We start from the raw sequence: 19,881 nt of genomic DNA, 5'->3' as shown, positions 1-19,881 counted from the left end.
TCACTTCTGGTTTGCCTGTTTGGGACAAGTGTATAGATGGTTGTGGTGCCTGTTTCATAGTGAGTAGCTCTAACAGTCAAAAAGCCAAGCCCACACTCCAGGAAAGCCCACTGAAACAGGGTATATGAACCAGAAGGTAGGATTCACTGGGGCTCTTTGAAAAGTTGTTTTTCAATAATTCAGTTAATTTTCTGCCTACATAGGCATTTATCAGAATGCTTTACTGGAACAAAGGTTACCTTCTGGTAGCCTTATATGGTAATGTTTGACATGCCTTTATGTATTTGTTTGGTAATAAGCTGATAAAGATGAAAAGCATAAGAGCTCAAATTCTGAAAATTTACTATTATTCACCTTCAGAGGACTTATAGTAGGATCTACTAGATTTCCAACATTCACTACTCTCCTCAATACCTAGTAAATCCAAAGCAATTAGTGTAATGTCATCTTTGTGACACAACTATGAACACAAGTCAAATTGCTGGCTGTTAATGCACTCACCTCTATAAATGTCCAATTCTGCCATTTGGAGGGCAAAACTTTTCACTATATTAAAATGGGCAAAAACCAGATCTGAATTAAAGACAAAAGGGAGATAATGATGAAGACTGAATTTGGGAAGATAAACTGGACATTTACAAGGAATGGTGCGGTTTATAGACAGCACCAGATACTAAAGTAAACTTACTTAATTCCTTGGCTAACATTTCTAAATACAACATGATCTCAAACTTTCTGCTTTTACACTGGAATTTCTGAATTAATATTGCTCCAAGAATTTAGAAATAAATGCATATCATATCAACTTTCAACATCTTCAGTGACACAAAAATCAAACTTGATTCCTATCTTTTTTTCCTTGCCTGTGGTGCTGAGGATTGAAACCAGGGCCTTGTGCACTATACCAACTGAACTATATCCCCAGCCTCCTACTGAGATTTATAGTTATCTTCCTATATCAACATTCTAGATTGTTACCAATGCTTTGCCAACTCCCAAGACATTGATTATTCGAGCTCTTGTGTCCAAGGCTTTATTTTTAAGTGAATAGAAATATAGATGCATTATCAGTAAATCACCACTTTAGCACTTTCTTCATAAGGCTGGCTTGAAGATTCTACATGGTTCTTAAGTTTCCCCCATATGCCTGTAATTCCAAAGGCTTGTGAGGCTGAGGCAGGAGGATTGCAAGTTCAAAGCCAGCTTCAGCAATTTAGCAAGACCCTTTGTCTGAAAATAAAAAATGGGCTGGGGATGTGGCTCAGTGATTAATTCCCCTTGGGTTCAATCCTTAGTAGAGGGGAAAAAAGGACAATAATGAAGCCGGCTCTGGAGAACTACATGACTTCCCATGGACCCTTGGTTTGCTGTTTTGTTTTGTTTTTTGTTTTTTTTTTTTTTGGACAGCTATAGGTTCTTGTAAAACAGCACAAAGGGTTTCCCTAAATCTAGAGGTTCATACATTTAACCCAGGATTAGAATCACTGCCTTGTTTGTCAGTCTGGTAAACATCTTGGTACGATTAACCTCAAATAGGTTATTTTCTGGTCAACATTACAAACACACTATGTCTTGAGTATTGAATAATTAAAACAAATTAACCAGAACAGTTTATGCAGTTCAGGGGTAGGTGGGAAAGGGCTTTCTACAATAACACTAAAAAAAGGCCATTAAAAATGGTGTACACCTCTAATCTCAGTGACTTGGGAGGCTGAGGCTCTAAAGAACTTAGTAAGACATGGACTAAAAAAAAAAAAAAAAAAAAAAAAAACCAACCCAACCCCAACAACAACAACAACAAAAAACCCACCTCGGGGTTCAATTCCCAGTACCAACAATAGTAAGGCTACAAATAAAAACATAAGGCAAATTAAAACCTCAGTAAATATGTAAGGGAAAAATGACAAAAATCCATTAGCTTTAGTATACAACAAATCCCTACCAAGTCATCAAATCAGGAAGCACTCCAAAGTAAAGCTAGAAAATATATGCAGATACACAAAAAATGTAAAAGGGCCAGTAAAACCATGAAACAAGCTTTTCACCTCATCAATAATCCAGTGTGCATAAAACAATCCAGTGTGCATAAAACAAGATATTCCTTCTTTGGGGGCAAACTATCTATTAGGAATAAGTGAGACTATAACAGGCCCATTCAAAAAATTGTTAGTACACAATAAAACAGTCTTAAGAATTTTTGTGATAAGGCTTTTTATTAAAGACTTTAAAAAATGTGCCTACTCAGCTAAGGGAAGTGGCATATGCCTGTAATTCCACTGACTCAGTAGGCTGGGGCAAGAGGAGTTCAAGTTTGAGGCTAGCCGGGGCAATTTAGGAAGATCTTGTCTCAGAGGTAGAGCACCCTTGGCTTGATCCCCCAGTGGGATCAAACCATTCTCTGGCCCAGACATTCCATTTCTAAGAATTTTAATCCTAAAGAGTGAATCAGACAAATGTATTAGAACCTATGTATAAGAATAATGGACATCATGACAATGACTAGAGTTTACCAAATTTTGCACAAACAGAATTATTAATTTGAGGGAAAACCCTGCAAATGTTATGGGAAAACACTACTGGATGCAGGAAATAATTTTCTTAAAAATTCTCCTAAATGTGCTTTAATTCCATAACTAAAAGCTAGAAGCAAAACTACAAACCCCACAAATGGCAAGTATTCAAGTTGTAGTTTCAGTGCAAATTTAAACTCAATAAGCACATTTAAGCAATCTTTTCCTCCAACTGTTTGGTCAGAACAACTTGGGAAACAAACAGAAATTTCTGGAAACATGTAGGTTATTAAATAATTTGTTTATTGTACTGCACTTATTAAGAAAACAGACAATGCACTCAGTAGAAAGAATAAAAATGTATCAGGGCTTTATTTTTAACAGCAAATAGAAATCCTTTCCTGGGATCATAGTAATTTGACAGTATTATGATTAAGCTCAATAAAAGTTCGTTAAGTACTTAGAAGATCCAAGTTCTACAGCTGTCACTTTCCAGATCTTCTAATTTATCTGGCTCTTTAAATAGTAGGGGGGGGGGGAAGCCCTTATTTGCTGGGAAACATTTACAAAGTTACACGTTCTTCCTCCTATTAAAATTTCCCATCAATTGTTAAAAAGGGGCCTTCTGTTCACTTACGTGTTTTTTGGTTATTTCACCAGAATTCCTGAATTCCACATTTTACAACGTAGAAGAGATTTCAGGTAAGTCTGCTATTGCTTTAGATGTAAATATAGTTGAAAACCGAAAGTGGATTAGAACTGCTGAAGGATTTCCCTGCCGTTGTTTGATACAAGTACTTTATTCTTGATATGTGCATAGACATGTCTTAAAATTCTTTCTACAGGAACATGTCTGATTTCAGGAGTAACCAATCAAGGATCCGATGAGTAGCTGGATAGTTCCTCAGAGTAATATGGTTATGGGTTAAATGGATTGCATAATGACATTTTTTCCTTTGTCATTGTTGGTGAGTAAATGACTGAAATAATCTTCCATATAAAAAGGCGGATGTCCAACATTTTCATAGGTTGCTTGCTAGTAGAGCCTTGAGTTGCACCTCCTTGACTTTCTGCAAATTAGAGTTCTAAAGCCACTTCTGGAGAATGCTGTAATCTCCAAGGCCTACTTGGTCCATGCTGAATAAGTGGCTTGACCCCAACCCTCCCTCTTTTGCTGCTCATATTACCCAAGGAATATGTGATGTTTAGGGCAAGTCTAGGAGAGGTCAATCCTAAAATAAAATTCACAAAGCCTTTTCAAATTGAGGGGAGGAAAAAAAAAAAAAAGCCTCAAGTACATTTCAATCATCTCAAAATCGCAGTTAAAAACTTACATTATGCAAGGAAATAGCAGCAGAGAATGGTTAATCTTAAAAAACCAACAGGGGGAAAAAAAAAAGCCATTGAAAAAGTGCCATCCCACCCTTCCCCTTGGTTCCTTCCTCCAGGGTTTCATTAGAGACCCCAAGCATCTGAGAAACGAGAACAGCAAAGACACAGGGAAACTGCTCAAAGCCAGAACTTTGGGTAAAGAAAAGAAAAAGCTATAAATAAAAGCAGAGAACTATTTGGTAAAGAATCAGAACTCTAAGGCATTTTCTCTTTAAATGGGGAAGCTCTGAAACTCAGATCTTGTTTCTAGAGTCACCCTGATCCTTTAGTTATAGGGAAATAAACTCAAGTACAATGAGTCAGGTGCCAGATAGGAATTAAAAAAAAAAACAAAAAACAAAAAACAAAAAACCTAAAAAACCAAACACACCAACCAAACCCAAAAATGTTAACTGCCAATCAAAGTAAATTCTGCCCTTAGGGTAACAGAAGACACATAGGAAGGGCTACTTGCAGAACATCTGAGGTTTTCAAGAAATTGTTAACACAATGGTTCCATTTCTGTTTACATTTAAAAATCAGAGATTTGAGGATCTTGGAGTTATTAAAGGATGAAAGGAATATGACAGTGCTTTGAATCGTGATAATATGGTACCCAAATTTGGTGTTTATACAGCTCATTTAAAAAGGTAGTAGATTAAAAGTCGCAGGAAAAATAACATAGAAAACAACAGAAACAATCCAGGTAGATGATGCAGCCTGGATACAGCAAGTTTAATGTCTCTGCTGTACATAGAATGAACACCCTTTCCCTCCTCATCCTTATGCTGGCAATAGGATATTCACTAGAAAATTTGATTCGTAGAGTCCATGAATAAAAAGATGGGCTCATATATCTTAAAGGCTCTTTTTAAAAAGGGTTATTATAATTTGAAGGATGCTCTAATGGAAAGGCAAAGGTATAGGCCAAGAGGCTGTTCACATTTTTAGTCCATTAGTCTTTGGCAGAGCCCTACCAAGGCCAAATTCACCTAGGATGCGGAATGGCTGTGGGGACCTCCACAGGTTCAAGTGAGCAAACCCAAATGAACATGTTGGATTAAAGAATAAAAAAAGACGAAGAAAAATCTAGAAACCCTTGAAGAAAGAGCTTTGCCCTGAAAAGAGAACAGGGAAATGCTTGGAAGGGAGTGGGTGGGGGGTGGTCAGTGTGGTGATCTCTGCTGCAGTGCTGGGCAGGGACTTAGGAGTTGAGCCAAGGATGCCGGAGACACTCGGCAGCAGTGGCTCTCTTCTCAGGGATGAGCTCCAACATGGGCAGTAAGAAATCAGTGAAGCCAGCTGCCTCTTCCTGAGACCACTCATACTTCTCCACTAGAACTTCAAAAAGGCCCCAGGGTTTCAGCTTCGTGATGTGTTTCAGGTCACCTGTGGTGAAGACAGTACAAAAGAAACTGACCAACATTGACAAGTGACAATGTGACAATCCAGGAACCAATCCAGGTAGTCTACACAGAATCAAATTTTGCAATCAGAATCTAATGTTCCATTCAAAGAGCACTTCTCTAATCTTGAAATGAAGTGCTTCTGTTTTTCATAAGGTACTAAAAATTTAAGATAATTTGCTTTCTCCCTCAGGTTTGTTTTGGTCTCAGTCAAACTGGATACATCTCAACAGAAACTAGTTATTCACTAAATGTCTGTATACTCATATATCCAGGTCTACACATTAAGAACAATTTGCTTGTACTCTTTCTTTGGCAGGACTGGGAATCAGACTGAGGGCCTCACACATGCTAAGGCAAGTACTCTACCGCTGAGCCACGCCCCTACTTCTTTTTAATTTTTCTTATTTTGAGATAGGGTCTCCCTAAGTCACCCAGGCTGGCCTTGAACTCATGATCCTCCTGCCTCAGCCTCCTCAGTAGCTGGCATTATGGGTGTGTGCCACTATACCCAATTTGAGTAAGAAAAAGTACAAACAAGTCTAGAAAATATTGCTTCTAGAAAATGTTGCTGTAAAACAAATGTAATTTTAAAATAAGGAGCTAATACCATGGCAACATGTATAAAAAGCAACAAAACTAAAAGAACATACCTGACATAGATTTCACATATAGCAGCACCATACTAAAACTTCAATCTAATTAATTGCTTCTTTGAAGTGACACTTTCTTTGCAATGCTGGAGATCAAACCCTGGGCCTCGTGTGTGATAGGCAAGCATTCACCAATGAGCTACACATGCAACCTTGAAGTGGCAATTTTTTAAAGATATTTTGTCTATTTGGGAGATGGAGGCCTTACTATGTGGTACCCAAGCTGGCCTCAAAATCCTGGGCTCAAGTGATCCTCCTACTTTAGCCTCCTGTGACGCTGGGATTATAGGCATGTACCAATGTACCCAGCTGAAGTGACAATTTAGAAAGTATAGTCAATTATTAATGACTTATTAAAGTAAGTGCTACTAAACACTTTTTCATATATGACACTTACTTGGAGTCTTTTCTGTGGGCAGAGAGTTGCCTGTTCAATTACACTTGCATACCTTAATCTTACTTTGCATACAAGGAAGAACCCTTACAAGCATTTCCCCATTTTCATGCCCAAAAAGTTGTGTAAGAAAGAATGATGATTCTGAGAATGCTTCCTGTCAAGGGTTGAGAAAAATAATTTTTCTCAGCATTTGAGTAGCAGTTGTGATGAAAAGGAGAACCATGACACGATGTAGAAAAACAGGCCAGACAGTTTTCTAGATCCTTCTAGATTAGCTTTTCATATTTCAGTTTTATTAGGAATGCATAAGAGATACATGATCAAGTCAAAAGTTTAAAGTGAGAGTCTTATCTGTTTCTCTCATTAATATGTAATAACAAATTATGAAACTAAAGTACTAAATCAGTTTGTACGGCTAACCCACAAGGTGTCTGGGTGATTGTGTTAGGCATCATTGGGATACAAAGATGACTGAGATGTAGTTCCGACTCCTAAGAAGTTTAAACCAAACCACTTGGCCTTTGGTAGAGGCAGTTTGTAAACAGAACACCAGCAAAAATTTGTCCATTTCCCAGCAGTGCTGCAGTAGAAGTAATCATATATTAACTAATTTAACAGAAAGAATAAACTATTATCTTCCCTAAGTAGGAATCAGCTAGTGGAAAAGCTGGGATTGGATACTCACTATCTCTCCTTTTGACTATTTCACCCCTCTGCTAAATCACAGATTAGCATTCAAGGTAGACTAACCATTTTGTAGGATAGTGGAAATATGTAACCAGCTGTACTTACCTTTTCGTTTTTAAGTACTTTTGCCCCTTTAATGTCTGGGAACAAACACATTTGTTTTACCTTTTTTGGTGAAAAATTCCTTGGAATATTTTCCTGCCACAATGAGCTTGCGAGGCACCTTCCCCAGAAGTTCTATGATCAATGCAATGTGATCTGTATGTTTCAAACATTTCAAGAGGGGGGAAAAAAAGACATACATAACAGGAGTAACAAATGCAGCTCTATACACTGGCAGAAAGAGTAGCATGCACACCTCTTTGTAAAGCATTTCAGCTTGCTTTCTGTCCTAAATGGGAAGAGGTGGACTCTATCCATCTAATGGAGAATCCAGAATATCATAAAAGCATTGGGTACCCACTCCAGTGGGACCTGAGTGATAACTAAAAACAGTCTTGGTGTGAATGCTCTGTTTCCTGAAGTTGTATCCCTGGGGCCTAGATGGAAACTCATTTTAGCAATACTACCTCTGCGATTGAAGAAGTCCTGTGAATATTTCCCACTGAGGGCAAAGCGTCTTGGAATTCTGCCTATCAGCTCTATAATGTGCGCAATGTGGTCTAAAATAGAAGGGTAAGAAGAACAGGATGAAGGACAAGTTGTTAAAGAGATTTTTTTCTATGAATAGCTTTTTCAAGGACTACGTGTTTAAAAGTAACTACAAGTAAAACCAATGATATTCAAGGCAAGACTGGGAAGGCCAGGCATTTTTTCAGGTGGCTGGTTACCTGATCATAGCTGGTAAGTCTCATTCTGGATCTCACAGACTATCTGTAACTTTATGCTTTTTAGTTTGTCTCTATCTAGGTTTAGGTAGGTTCTTCAGGTAAGGTTAAAACAAAATGCCAATTTGCTTTAGGTATTTAGAATTGTTATTTATTTGTAACACTATTCTGGGCTTTAAGGACTAAAACATCACCTTATCTAGGAATGTTCATGACAAAGCCCTCATATATGACTCGAGTATTTATAGTCATCCTGAAAAAACAGGCTAAGTTAATGCCACATTTTAAAGGTGAAACTTCAGAGAGACTAAATGGCCTACTTAAAGTTTGAGAGCTAAAAGAGCTAAAACTACAATGACAACTCATATCTTGTCTTATCTAACCCAGAACTTTTCTCCCCCCACCCAAAATCACTTTTAAATTAGCACAAATGTTTTAAAGAATATAGCTACTTGACTGCAGGCTACTAATATGTCGTAGAGTGAGCACTGCCAGGAGGTGGGCAGATTGCTAGCAGGGATGGTAAGCTGGTACTAGCCAGTAATTAACTCATCTAGTTATTTGGATGTCACCATAATGGAAAAAAATCAGCTATCCTACTGTTCTCATTCTTCAAGTGACAGAAACTAAGAATATGAAGAGATTTAATAGACCGATGGCTCATAACTAGAAAAACACTTTTATAAATATTATAACATGTTAGAGGCAACAATATTATCTGGAAATCTTGAAGGTCTCAAGTTTTCTCTCTTTCTCCTACAAAAGATCTACTGGTGTCATTTAAAAAGGACTTTACATTGATCAATTCACTACAACCTCTGAGCAGTTTTGACTGAGTTTATGGTCTGGTTAACAAGTACCTGGCTGTCAAAAAAATTTGCCTAAAACTTCTGCCAATTTTAGGCAAAACCTGCAAATAAGTGTCTTTGTATGTATAATTTAACAACAATCAAAGTGAAAATACAAATGAATGAATAGCTTATAGTTTCTCTTACGCACTAGTTCTATACCATGGAAAAATTTTTTCCCTTGGAATTGTTATTTAGCTCCAGCAACCTATCTCTTGCATTTTAATTAATCACAGGATTGACATATCAATATGCAAAATTATCAAGTATTATCCCAGGAGTTAGGTCTGTGGAATGTAATAATAAGAGGATATTCTATTTTAGGCCCCAGTATAGCATGACTATTAACAAACTATACATACATAATTGGGATTAAGGTTTTTTTTTTTTCCCCCCTGCTCTTATGGGGCAAACTGCAGTAGAATAGAACAGAAAGGCAAGGCTTTGACCTAACAATTATCAGTATTGACTTGTATAGGAGGAAATAAGTTACAATCTAAATATCTAGGCAAGATGGTTCTCTCTCATCAGATTTTTCTCACATACATATTTCAATTTTTCAGGTTAATAACTTAAGGTACTACTCAATATGATGTTAGCCAGTATGTGTGTTCTGTACTAAACACTAGTATTAATAAAGACTCTAGGAAAGTAAAGAGAAAAAAAAATTACTCCCCTAGAAACAGATAATAAGGCTTTTTAAAAACACTGTTTGTTAACATTTAACTCTAAACTTACAACTCAGAGGAGGAAAAAAAAAAAAAGACAAGGAAAGAACAGGGGAGAAAATCAAGTGGGTACATGGGCAATTGTTGTAGTATTTTCTTACAAAGGACACACATTTTAAGAAAGTATCCAAACTACACCAATCAAAACAGGTAGCTGGCTATGGGAATTAACACATCTTTTCCCCATTGGGCTTTGTTAGGAATATCAGCAGGCTGTACTAACACTGCCTATTAAAACCTGAGGGGACCATACTGAGGAACAGAGAACATTTTTGGTTCCATAGAACATAAAATGTGATTTCCCAAAACCTGGAGGAAAGCATAGCCAGTGAAGCACATGTTCTTCCCACTGGGCTGTGCTAAGTAAGTACTCCCTTAAACTAACCCTCATTAAACCTGCAAACAAAACAAACATTAATTGAATAGTATAAAAACAAAGCAGAACATTAATCATTTTTTTCTCTTTAGTGCTGGGAACTGAACTCAGAGTATAGGGCATGCTAGTGCTCTACCACTGAGCCATATCCCTAGTCCCTCCATCCCTACCACCTTTTTTTTTTTTTTTTTGGTATCAGAGATTGAACCCAGGGGCACTAGCCAATAGGTCACATATCCAGCTCTTTTTATTATATTTTACTTAGAGACAGGGTCTTGCTGAGTTGTATGGGGCCTCACTAAACTGCTGAGGCTGGCTTTGAACTTACAATCCTCCTGTCTTAGCTACCTGAGCCAATGGGATTATAGATGTGTGCCACTGTGCCCAACTTCTAACCATTTTTTCACTCAGCTTATTAACTCATCTAGTTATTTGGATGTCACCACAATGGAAAAAAAATCAGACTCGTACAATGTCTGCTTCCATAGCCTCCTGGATGAAGCAAACAAGTGGGGGCTTTCCTTACAGGGTACTGAAAAATTTACAATCATTTTGTTTTGGTTTTAAGTGGCATTCTAAACATGAGTATCATTTAAAAAGAAAAATTAAAGCTTTAGATTTCAGAAAAGTGAAAAGTATCATAGAATTTATGTAAATAGGATGGTATCTGTAGTCAAGTAGTGTTTCTAGATGAAGATAACTGACTTCCAAATAAAGTTGAAGGCACAGCTGAGAACAGGTTTATGAACAGGTATATTTAAAATGGGTAAAGATCAAGTCACAGACCTACAAAGAAAGGTAATTGGATGTTGAATAAAAAACTACTTGTCAAATAAAGTTTTTATTTTACCAGTTGTGCACTTATGCCAACCATCGGTTACAGCTTTTTAGTATCTTTTATAAAATACCTAGTATATCTGGTATCTAATATGAAATATTTCTTAAATTTCTGTCTTTTGTGGTACTTATACATACTTGGCACACTAACAAGATTACTAGGGCTCTTTGGAGTGAACAAATGATATTAGCCACATGTGGAAAGTAAACTGCCATGTACAGACAAATTTGGCTAAGGGGACTCACCTTCATCTCGAGTGTACTCTTCCCCTGAATGAGGTTCAAACAAATAGTCACCTGTGGCCAGTTCAAAGGCCTAAGAAAAAGAGGATAGCATACAAAGCATCAAAGAGGGCTTCTGGTAAATGCTATTGCTATTTGACTCAAGAAATTTTATTCTTGGAAAAAACCTATAGATGACCATCTTTTAAAATATGTCTTAAAATTACTCCTAAAGAATTTTTCTTCCACACCTGTGTCTTAATAAAATGGGAAAAAAAGAAGAAAATTATTTGGACTGATGTTCCACAGGGAAAAAATAAGCAACAACAACAACAAAAAAAAAAAAAAAAAATCAAGCAGGGAATGAGGGAGGTTGGGAATCTTGAAGGTCTCAGGTACAAAGTCACATATAAGAGAAACTCTAGTATTCTACTGCCCAGTAGGGTAACTATAATTATCAATAACACATTGTTACATAGTACATTTCAAAATAGCTATCGGAGATGAGTCTAAATATTCTTTTGTGGTGCTGAGGATTGAACCCAAGGCTTCGTGCATGCAAGGCAAGCACTTTACCAACTGAGCTATATCCCCAGACCACTCTGAATATTCTTAACACAAAGAAATTATAAATGAAGTGAGGGATATGCCAGTAACTCAAATTTGATTATTATACACTGGATATAGAAACAATACACTGTACCCCATAAAAATGCACAACTGACACCTAATAATTGTGCATTTTATGGGGTACAGTGTGTGTTTCTATATATACACACACACATACATATTTGTTGCTTCAGTTATTATGTGTCAGGGGGAAAAAAAAAACCCAGAAATTCAGTCCTCCTGAGTTTCACTTTTGGTTAGGAAAGGGCATACCTGAATATTAAGGTAATTCTTAAGTTACTAAATTGTTCATAAGAGCGGGTGTTTTTTACATTATAATTTCACATAGCTAGAAACTGAATTCTGTACCCTAAATCGAAATCAAGTACTCACATATTTCTACCAATGACTCTTTAGTCACTAATAAAAAGTTTACTCTTAACTTTTATGTGGAAAATACTCCCTAAATAGTCCCAGATGGAGTTTCCAATTTCTAGGTCTATGGAAACTCAGAAAAAGTTAAAATGTCAAGGGTATAGGGAGTCACTCTATTTTATGTAACCAGTAGAGGTCAGCATTCACAACTAGGAAAAGAAAGGCACATATTTCCTGTGAATTGAAAACCTTTTGCAAAACATGGAGGTTTTTAAGAGATGAATTCTTTTGGAATGTCAAGCAGTATGTGAAGGACAGCACATCTGGATAATGAGGTAACGTGAACTTTTCACTGATTACAAGCGGATTTTTCAAAAAATAACTAACAATAGCAGTTTCTTAAAATGGCCTTACTTATGTGAAAGTACAGTTATAAGCTAACAGCAGACATAGGTCAATTCTGACTGAGTCAATGGTACTAAGATAATCTCAACTGAGGGGCAAGCCAGGTGTATGGTGGTGCACATATGGTGGGTACTGTAATCCCAGCAACTTGAGAAGCTGAGGCAGAAGGATAAGTTTCAGGTCAGCATAGGCAACTCAGAGACCCTATTTCAAAATAAAAAATAAAAGGGGCTGGTGATGTAGTGTTAGAGCAACCATGGGTTCAATCCCAGAAAAAGAAAAAGGACTGAGGGGTGGATTTATTCACATTCTCAAATTAGACCCAGTTTAGGTCTTGATGGCTCACCAGTATCAGTTTCATGACAGTATCAATTTCAAGACAGCCTTTCTCAAAATTACTAGAGTGAGGTTAACTACAAGTTTCAAGACAGTTCTAGGAATCAACTACTTGTCTCCATAATGTCAGGAATGCAATGGTGTCTTGTTAGGCATTACTTGTTTTAGCAGTTCATTATAAAACTAAGTCACACCAACAGAAGAACAGTTCTACCTTGTATAACCTAAGGGTTATAGTCTAAAATTGGCACAGAAACAAAAATTTTTGAAACCAGTACTTTTGCAAAATTTCAAGTCTCATACAGTAAATACAGTGGAATTAAAGTTAAAAAAAAAATAGATATGATGTTATTCAGAGTGCTTATTGGGGTCTGGGGGTGTAGCTCAGTGGTGGACTATATACTTAGCAGCTGAAAGGCCCTAAGTTCAATGCCCAGGACAAAATAAACAGAAATAAAATTTAAAAATAAAAAATGATACATACTAAAACTTTTGGCATATAGCAAAAGCAGTCCTAAGAAAAAGTTCATAGCAATAAATGCCTACATTAAATAAGAAAGATCTCAAACAATAATATATTTACTCAGAAAGCTAGAAAAAGAACAAAAAATTATGCTCAAAGTTAGCAGAGGTAAGGAAATAATAAACACTAAAGCAGAAATAAACTAAAAGCTCGCTTTAAAAAAATAGATCACAAAATTGACAAATATTTAGCTAGACTAAGGGGAAAAAAAGAGAAGGCTCTTGGGCTGGGGATATAGCTCAGTTAGTAGAGTGCTTGCCTTGCATGCACAAGGCCCTGGGTTCAATGCCTAGCACCCCACCCCACCCCCCCAAAAAAGAGAGAGAAGGCTCAAAATAAGGGAAAGAAGAAACATTTAACAACTGATACCACAGAAATACAAAGGGTCATAAGTGACTACTATGAATAATTTATATACCAATAAACTGGATAACTCAGAAGTGGGTGAATCCTTAGATACATAAAACCTACAAAGACTGAATCATCAAGAAATACAAAACCTGAAACAGACCAGTAACAAGTAAGGACAATGAATCAGTAACAAAAGAGTTTTTCCCATCAAAGAAAAGCCCAAAACCTGATGGCTTTATTGCTGAAGTCTAGAAAACATTAAAAGAAACAATACTAGTCCTCCTTAAACTCTTCTAAAAAGACTGAAGCAGAGGGAATATACTCAAACTCCTTTTATGAGGCCAGCATTGTCCTGATACCAAACCCAGAACAGGTACATTACAAGAAAGAAAATTACAGACCAATATCCTTGGGGAACATATAGGTATATGCAAAATTCTTCAAGAAAATATTACTGGGCTGGGGATGTTTCTCAGTGGCATAGCACTTGCCTAGCACATGTAAAGCCCTGAGTTTTATCCCTGGCACTGCAAAGAACTAATCAAGATGCCAAAATACTACCAAACTGAATTTGAGAGCAAATTAAAAAGATCACACATGGGGCTGGGATTGTGGCTCAGCGGTAGAGCACTCGCTTAGCATGGGCGGGACCCAGGTTCGATCCTCAGCACAACATAAAAATAAAGAAATTGTGATGTGTCCATCTACACCTAAAAAAAACCAAACAAAAATCATCACCATATCCCTGGGATGCATGGATGGTTCAACAAAGACAAATGTGAATCAACACATTAATAGAACAAAGGACAAAAACCAATTAGATGAAGAAAAAAATGTGACAACCATTCATGATAAAAAACTATCATCAAATTAGGTACAAGAGGAATGTAACTCAAGAGCATAAAGGCCACATATGAGAAACCACAGTTAACATTATGTATGTGTGTGTGTGTGTGTTTATCTCCATCCCTAAAGACTCCAAATTCAGTAAAATTACAGGATATAAAAAAATCAATACACAAAAATCCGTAGTATTTCTATACAACAACAACAATGAACTATCTGAGAAGGAAATCATGAGAGGGGCTGGGGCTGTAGTTGAGTGGCAGAGTGCTTGCCTAGCATGTGTGAAGCACTGGGTTTGATACTCAGCACCACATAAAAATAAACAAATAAAATAAAGGCATGCTGTCCATCTACAACTACCAACAAATAAATAGACAGATAGATAAATAAATCATGAGAACAATTCCACTTAAAAAAGAAACACTGTACACTAAAAACTTTAAAATGTTGATAGTTACAGTAATTAAAACAACACAGACCACTGGATCATAATGGTCAGGAGGTTATGTTGAGCCAAGACCTATATAGGTAGAAGGAGAAAGAGTAAGAGGTAAGAGGGAGTTTAATGTGACTAAAGAAATAGATGCAATTCAAGAATTTAAAACAGGAAAATAACATGATTTGATTAATACTGAAAATCACTCAGACTGGGCATAGTGGCATATTACCTGTAATTCCATGGGAGGCTGAGATGGGAGAATCGTGAGTTCAAAGCCAGCCTCGGCAACAGTGTGACACTGTTTTATTTAGAGATGCTGTCTCTAAATAAAATACAAAATAGGGCTGGGGATGTGGCTCAATGGTTGAGGATCCCCGAGTTCGATCCCCAGTACCGCCTCCCCACAAAAGATCACTCAGGCTATTATGAGAGAATGTACCCCAAAGAGAAAAACAGAAGCTAACAAAGAAGAGGCCACTGTAGTGGTCTATGTATTTAACAACGAAGACTTGGGATATAATGGATTAATGGAAAAGTGACTGGTACTGGATATATATTAGAGGTAGAACTTGCAGATGAACTAGGTGTACAGAGCAAAAGGAGAAAAGAATTAAGAATTAACCTAAAAGTTTTGGATTTGAGCTTTTTAAGTGAGTGAACAAAGGGTCATTTACAAAAACTGAATATGTAGATCAAACCTTTTGAGGTTTGATCAAACCTTTTGATCTAAAAATTTAAATTTGAGCTGTTATTAGATATTCAAATGGAGTTGCCCAGGATATAGTTGGACAGAAAAAACCAGATGAAATATAGAGGTAAGTGAGACTGGAGATGCCATGGGATCTCCCAGGAAAATAGAAAAGGGCCAAGAACCAAATCTTTTTTTTTTCTCCCCTTAGTAGGGAAAGTCAATAGACTTAAGTCTGACATTAATTGGTACAAACAAAAACTAAACAATAAGGATAAGATACTACTATAGATTTGGAATTAAACTTTTGATAACTTTGGTAATCAAAGTATTCCTAAAATAAATATTCTAACATACAACTATGTGAACTGACTTGTTGAAGCTATGCATGATCAAAACAGAAGACTACCTTGCCCCAGGGATCTAGGGCCCTCCTTAATTGTGTGCTGTTTACAGGGTCTACAATGAAAATGCAAGACCTATAATCAATCAACTATGACTCTATCATCCTTGGAGAGCAAATGTTTGCTTCTCTCAATTACCCTGGCTTCCTTCCCTATTAAAAAATGCCATGTTCTTCCCCTCTTCACTAATAGCAATGTCTGGGAATCCAAATACCCCCCGCTTACATTAGCTACAAAGATTTTCTCTCTACCTATGAGAGAAGCAAGAACAAGATTTTTTTTTTTTTGGTACTAGGGATTGAACTCAGGGGCACTCGACCACTAAGCCACATTCCTAGCCCAATTTTGTATTTTATTTAGAGACAGGGTCTCACTGAGTTGTTTAGCATCTTAGATTATTAGGCTGGCTTTGAACTTGTGATTCTCCTGTCTCAGCTTCCCAAGCTGCTGGGATTACAGGTATGTGCCACTGCGTCCAGTTGAGGTATTCTATTAAAAAAAAAAAAAAAAAATGTGTGTGTGTGTGTGTGTACATATATATATATTATATATATATATATATATTTTTTTTTATTTTAGTTGTAGATGGACACAATATCTTTATGTATGTATGTATGTATGTCGTGCTGAGGATTGAACCCGATGCCTCATGCACGCAAGACAAGTGCTCAACCACTGAGCTGCATGCAACTCCAGCCCTAAGGTATTTTATTTTTTAAACGTGTTATAATATCTGTTTATCAGAAAACTGGCAGTGGCAGCAATAGTAACAACAGAAATAGCAAACCCATGGCTTCATTGTATAAGATATGAAATTACATGAAAATAACTCAAAATATTACTCACTAAAATGGTATTCTATCCCTACCACCATGACTTATTGCTGCTGAATAAAGGTGACCATCATTGGTGAAATATAAATAGCTATTGAGCAATGTGGTCATTTTTTTGCATTTTCATTCAGGCAGCTCAGGTTAGGAATGGGGACAACAGGAAAAACTTTATGGGTCAAATTCATCACTTTTGGATTCTGATAGCTTAGGGCCTTTTAACAGCCTTAGAGTTCAAAACATAAAATAGGATGAAACCCTTTTTCCATTTCCCAGAGCCATTCCCTTGCTTAATAAAACATCTTAGGGGAAATAAAGTTATATTCTCTAGTTTTTTCCCCCTAAACATACCACTAGTTAGTCAGATGTAACTTCAGGGACAGATAAAAATACACAATTTTCCTTACTATGTGTAGGCACATTCAGTTTCCCACAAATTCTGTCCCGAATTTCAGAGATAAAAAGATTTGAAAAACAAGACAAAACAAAAAACAAAAATAACAACAACAAACAGCTGCAAGAAAAGATCTAACTGGAAACTATAAACTTATTTCCCCATAGCTGAAGGGGAAAGGATGTTCAAAAGACAGCAAGGAAGAATTTCATCCTGCCAGTGATCTTCCTCTATGCCCTGAGAGATTGTTAATTCTTAATGCTTTTCACAGACACTTTGTCCTGACCCTTTATATAACTGACCTTCTAACTATCTCCATCAATAATGTGGAAGGCAACTTCTGGACTTGTTTCTTAGCCTCTCAGAAAGGGTCAGAACCTTTCTATCAACTAATTGCATTTGATGCAGGATGATCCATTTATTTAGTATATGACAAATTTAAAGCAACATTTCCTATATTTATAGGCAGAATGAGAGAAATTTAGGAAAAAAAAAAGTAGGGCTAAAGTTTTCATGATATTGATTCCTAAGTGCTTTCCATCCCTTGGTCAAGAAAATTGTAGCATTTAAGTGCATCCTTTACCTTACTACTACTACTATTAGTTCTTCTTTTAACATTTTAATGGTTTTAACTCTAGCATTTTGGGTATTGGAGATTGAACCCAGGGGTGTTTTACCTGAGTTATACACCCAGACTTTTAAAATTTATTTTTGAGATAGCATCTTCCTAAGTTATTAAGGCTAGCCTCAAATTGCAATCCTCCTGCCTTAGCCTCCTGAGTTACTGGAATTAAAAGCATACATATCACACCTGGCAACTTTTACTACTTTTTTTTTTTTTTTTGTAATTGTAGAAGGACAGAATGGCTTTATTTGTTTATTTTTATGTGGTGCTGAGGATTGAACCCAGTGCCTCACGTGAGGCATGCTAAGCAAGCATGTTGCTATTGAGCTACAGCCCTAGCCCCAACTTTTACTATTTTTGAAAACCAAGTTTTTCATGGATGAAAGTAATCTGACTTGAAAGAAGTTGAAGTTTCCAATCTATCCTTCCTGAAGTGAGTTTAGTATGCTTCTGTTCATTCATTTGATGATTTACAAATATTAAGCCCTGTGATATAAAAAATACATAGGTCTTTGTCCTAGTTTCCTGGGAGGGGGCCTTTAGCTTTGGAATTCCCAAGTGGGCCTCCTGGACCTTACCTAAGTTTATGGTATGGCAGACCCCTAGATAGTTTCACAATGGAGGCTGGAAATGTTGGGAAGACCAACCATTTGACTAAAGGGTTGGGGTTTTCTGCACTCTCAACCTTAGAATCCATCCATGAGGGATGGAGATCGAGTACAAAGGCATAGTCAATGGTTCAATCATGCCCAATTAATGAAATCTCAATAAAACTTGCTTCATGCTTGGCACCCTTTCACCTCATCCTATGTCTCATCTTGATTTTGTATCCTTTACCATAAAACTATTTTCTGAAGGAGTAATGAGAATCCCTGAATTTATTGTAGCCAGTTGGTCTAAAGAGCAGGTGGCTTGTGGACACTTGGCTTGAGGCAGGGTCTGAAATAAGGGCAGTCTTATGGAGAACTATGCCCTTAACCTGTCAAGTCTACAAGAACTCCAGGTAGTTATCATCAGAATTGCACTGCAAGTACCCACAGAAAACATGTCAGCCACATATAACCAACATTATTCTCTCCAGCATGGGGTTTATAATTTTGTGGAAGAGAAGTAATTAAATAAACAGGACAAACAGTGATAAAAGATCTCAAAGAGTATACTCCATTTTAGAAAATGATAAAATACCTTTTTTTTTTTTTTTTAAAGAGAGAGTGAGAGAGGGAGAGAAAGAATTTTTTAGTATTTATTTTTTAGTTTTTTTCGGCGGACACAGCATCTTTGTTTGTATGTGGTGCTGAGGATCGAACCCAGGCCGCACGCATGCCAGGCGAGCGCGCTACTGCTTGAGCCACATCCCCACCCCAATAAAATACCTTTTAATGTAAGTCTATTTGTGGGAAATTTTTAATATCAATTAAATCTGACTACTTGAGTAGTTGCTTGTTAGGGACAAAGAAGCAACTTATGAATCTATGTCTGATTTGGCTTCATACTTTGAGTTCCAAAGATGAAAAAAAAATGTCTGAGGAGTAGCTGAGTTGTACAGAATAAAATAGTTTCCAGATGTGCCTTACCTGCAAATAGATCAATGCTATAAGGGTGAGGGTACTTGTAACTTAATCCAAATCAACCTCACAGCAGTTGTTTTTAATTTAGACCCTCCAGACACAGGATTTATAGTTCCCATGACAAGTCACCTATGATAAGTTCTTTTTCTGCTTGTTAATTTGCTGGTCTGCTGAAACAGGGCAAGATACAAAACAAGGTCAAAGGATACAAAACATTACCATGCATGCTGTGCTCCAAATATCAGCAGGAGTATTATAGCCAGATCCTATCAGAACTTCCAGGGAGCGATATTGCCTTGTTTGAATGTCTTCAGTAAAATGTTTGTGCTGAGCAAATAGAAAGGAAACAGTATTTTAAAATTCATTTATTCTAAAAAGCAACAAGTCAGGATTACTTAATAATGAAGATGAAAATAAATTCTCTTAAGTTTTTCCCCAAAGTTTCCATTAGCTAACTTTTCAAGTATCATTTTGAAGCTATTACCCCCAAACAATCCTTAGCCTTAACACATGCTATTCCAAATTATTTTTGTAACAGATTGACAATAAATTTAATATAGATAAACAGATTTAGGAAATAACAATAGCTTATAAGAAATGAAAAATTGTTATTCCAAATAAAAATT

The 19,881-nt window shown here is 36.7% G+C and overlaps 1 protein-coding gene across 2 annotated transcripts in view; it reads right to left on the bottom strand.

Annotated features, from left to right (window-relative positions):
• Positions 1 to 2,857: 2,857 nt before the first annotated feature.
• The window catches only part of Srpk1 (SRSF protein kinase 1), a 65,796-nt gene continuing 48,772 nt past the window's right edge, over positions 2,858 to 19,881 (bottom strand). For both annotated transcript variants that reach the window (XM_076858836.1, XM_076858834.1), the window contains 4 exons: positions 19,475 to 19,582; positions 10,887 to 10,956; positions 7,190 to 7,282; positions 2,858 to 5,270 (listed from right to left, as the gene is read on the bottom strand). In XM_076858836.1, coding sequence (XP_076714951.1) covers positions 5,086 to 5,270; positions 7,190 to 7,282; positions 10,887 to 10,956; positions 19,475 to 19,582 — 456 coding nt within the window. In that variant the 3' untranslated portion in view covers positions 2,858 to 5,085. The remainder of the gene's footprint in view (positions 5,271 to 7,189; positions 7,283 to 10,886; positions 10,957 to 19,474; positions 19,583 to 19,881) is intronic.

Source organism: Callospermophilus lateralis, chromosome 6 (genome assembly GCF_048772815.1).
Source record: "Callospermophilus lateralis isolate mCalLat2 chromosome 6, mCalLat2.hap1, whole genome shotgun sequence".
Lineage (NCBI taxonomy): Eukaryota > Metazoa > Chordata > Mammalia > Rodentia > Sciuridae > Callospermophilus > Callospermophilus lateralis.
The sequence above is the reverse complement of the archived record's forward strand: the minus strand, read 5'-3'. Positions and strand labels throughout refer to the sequence as shown.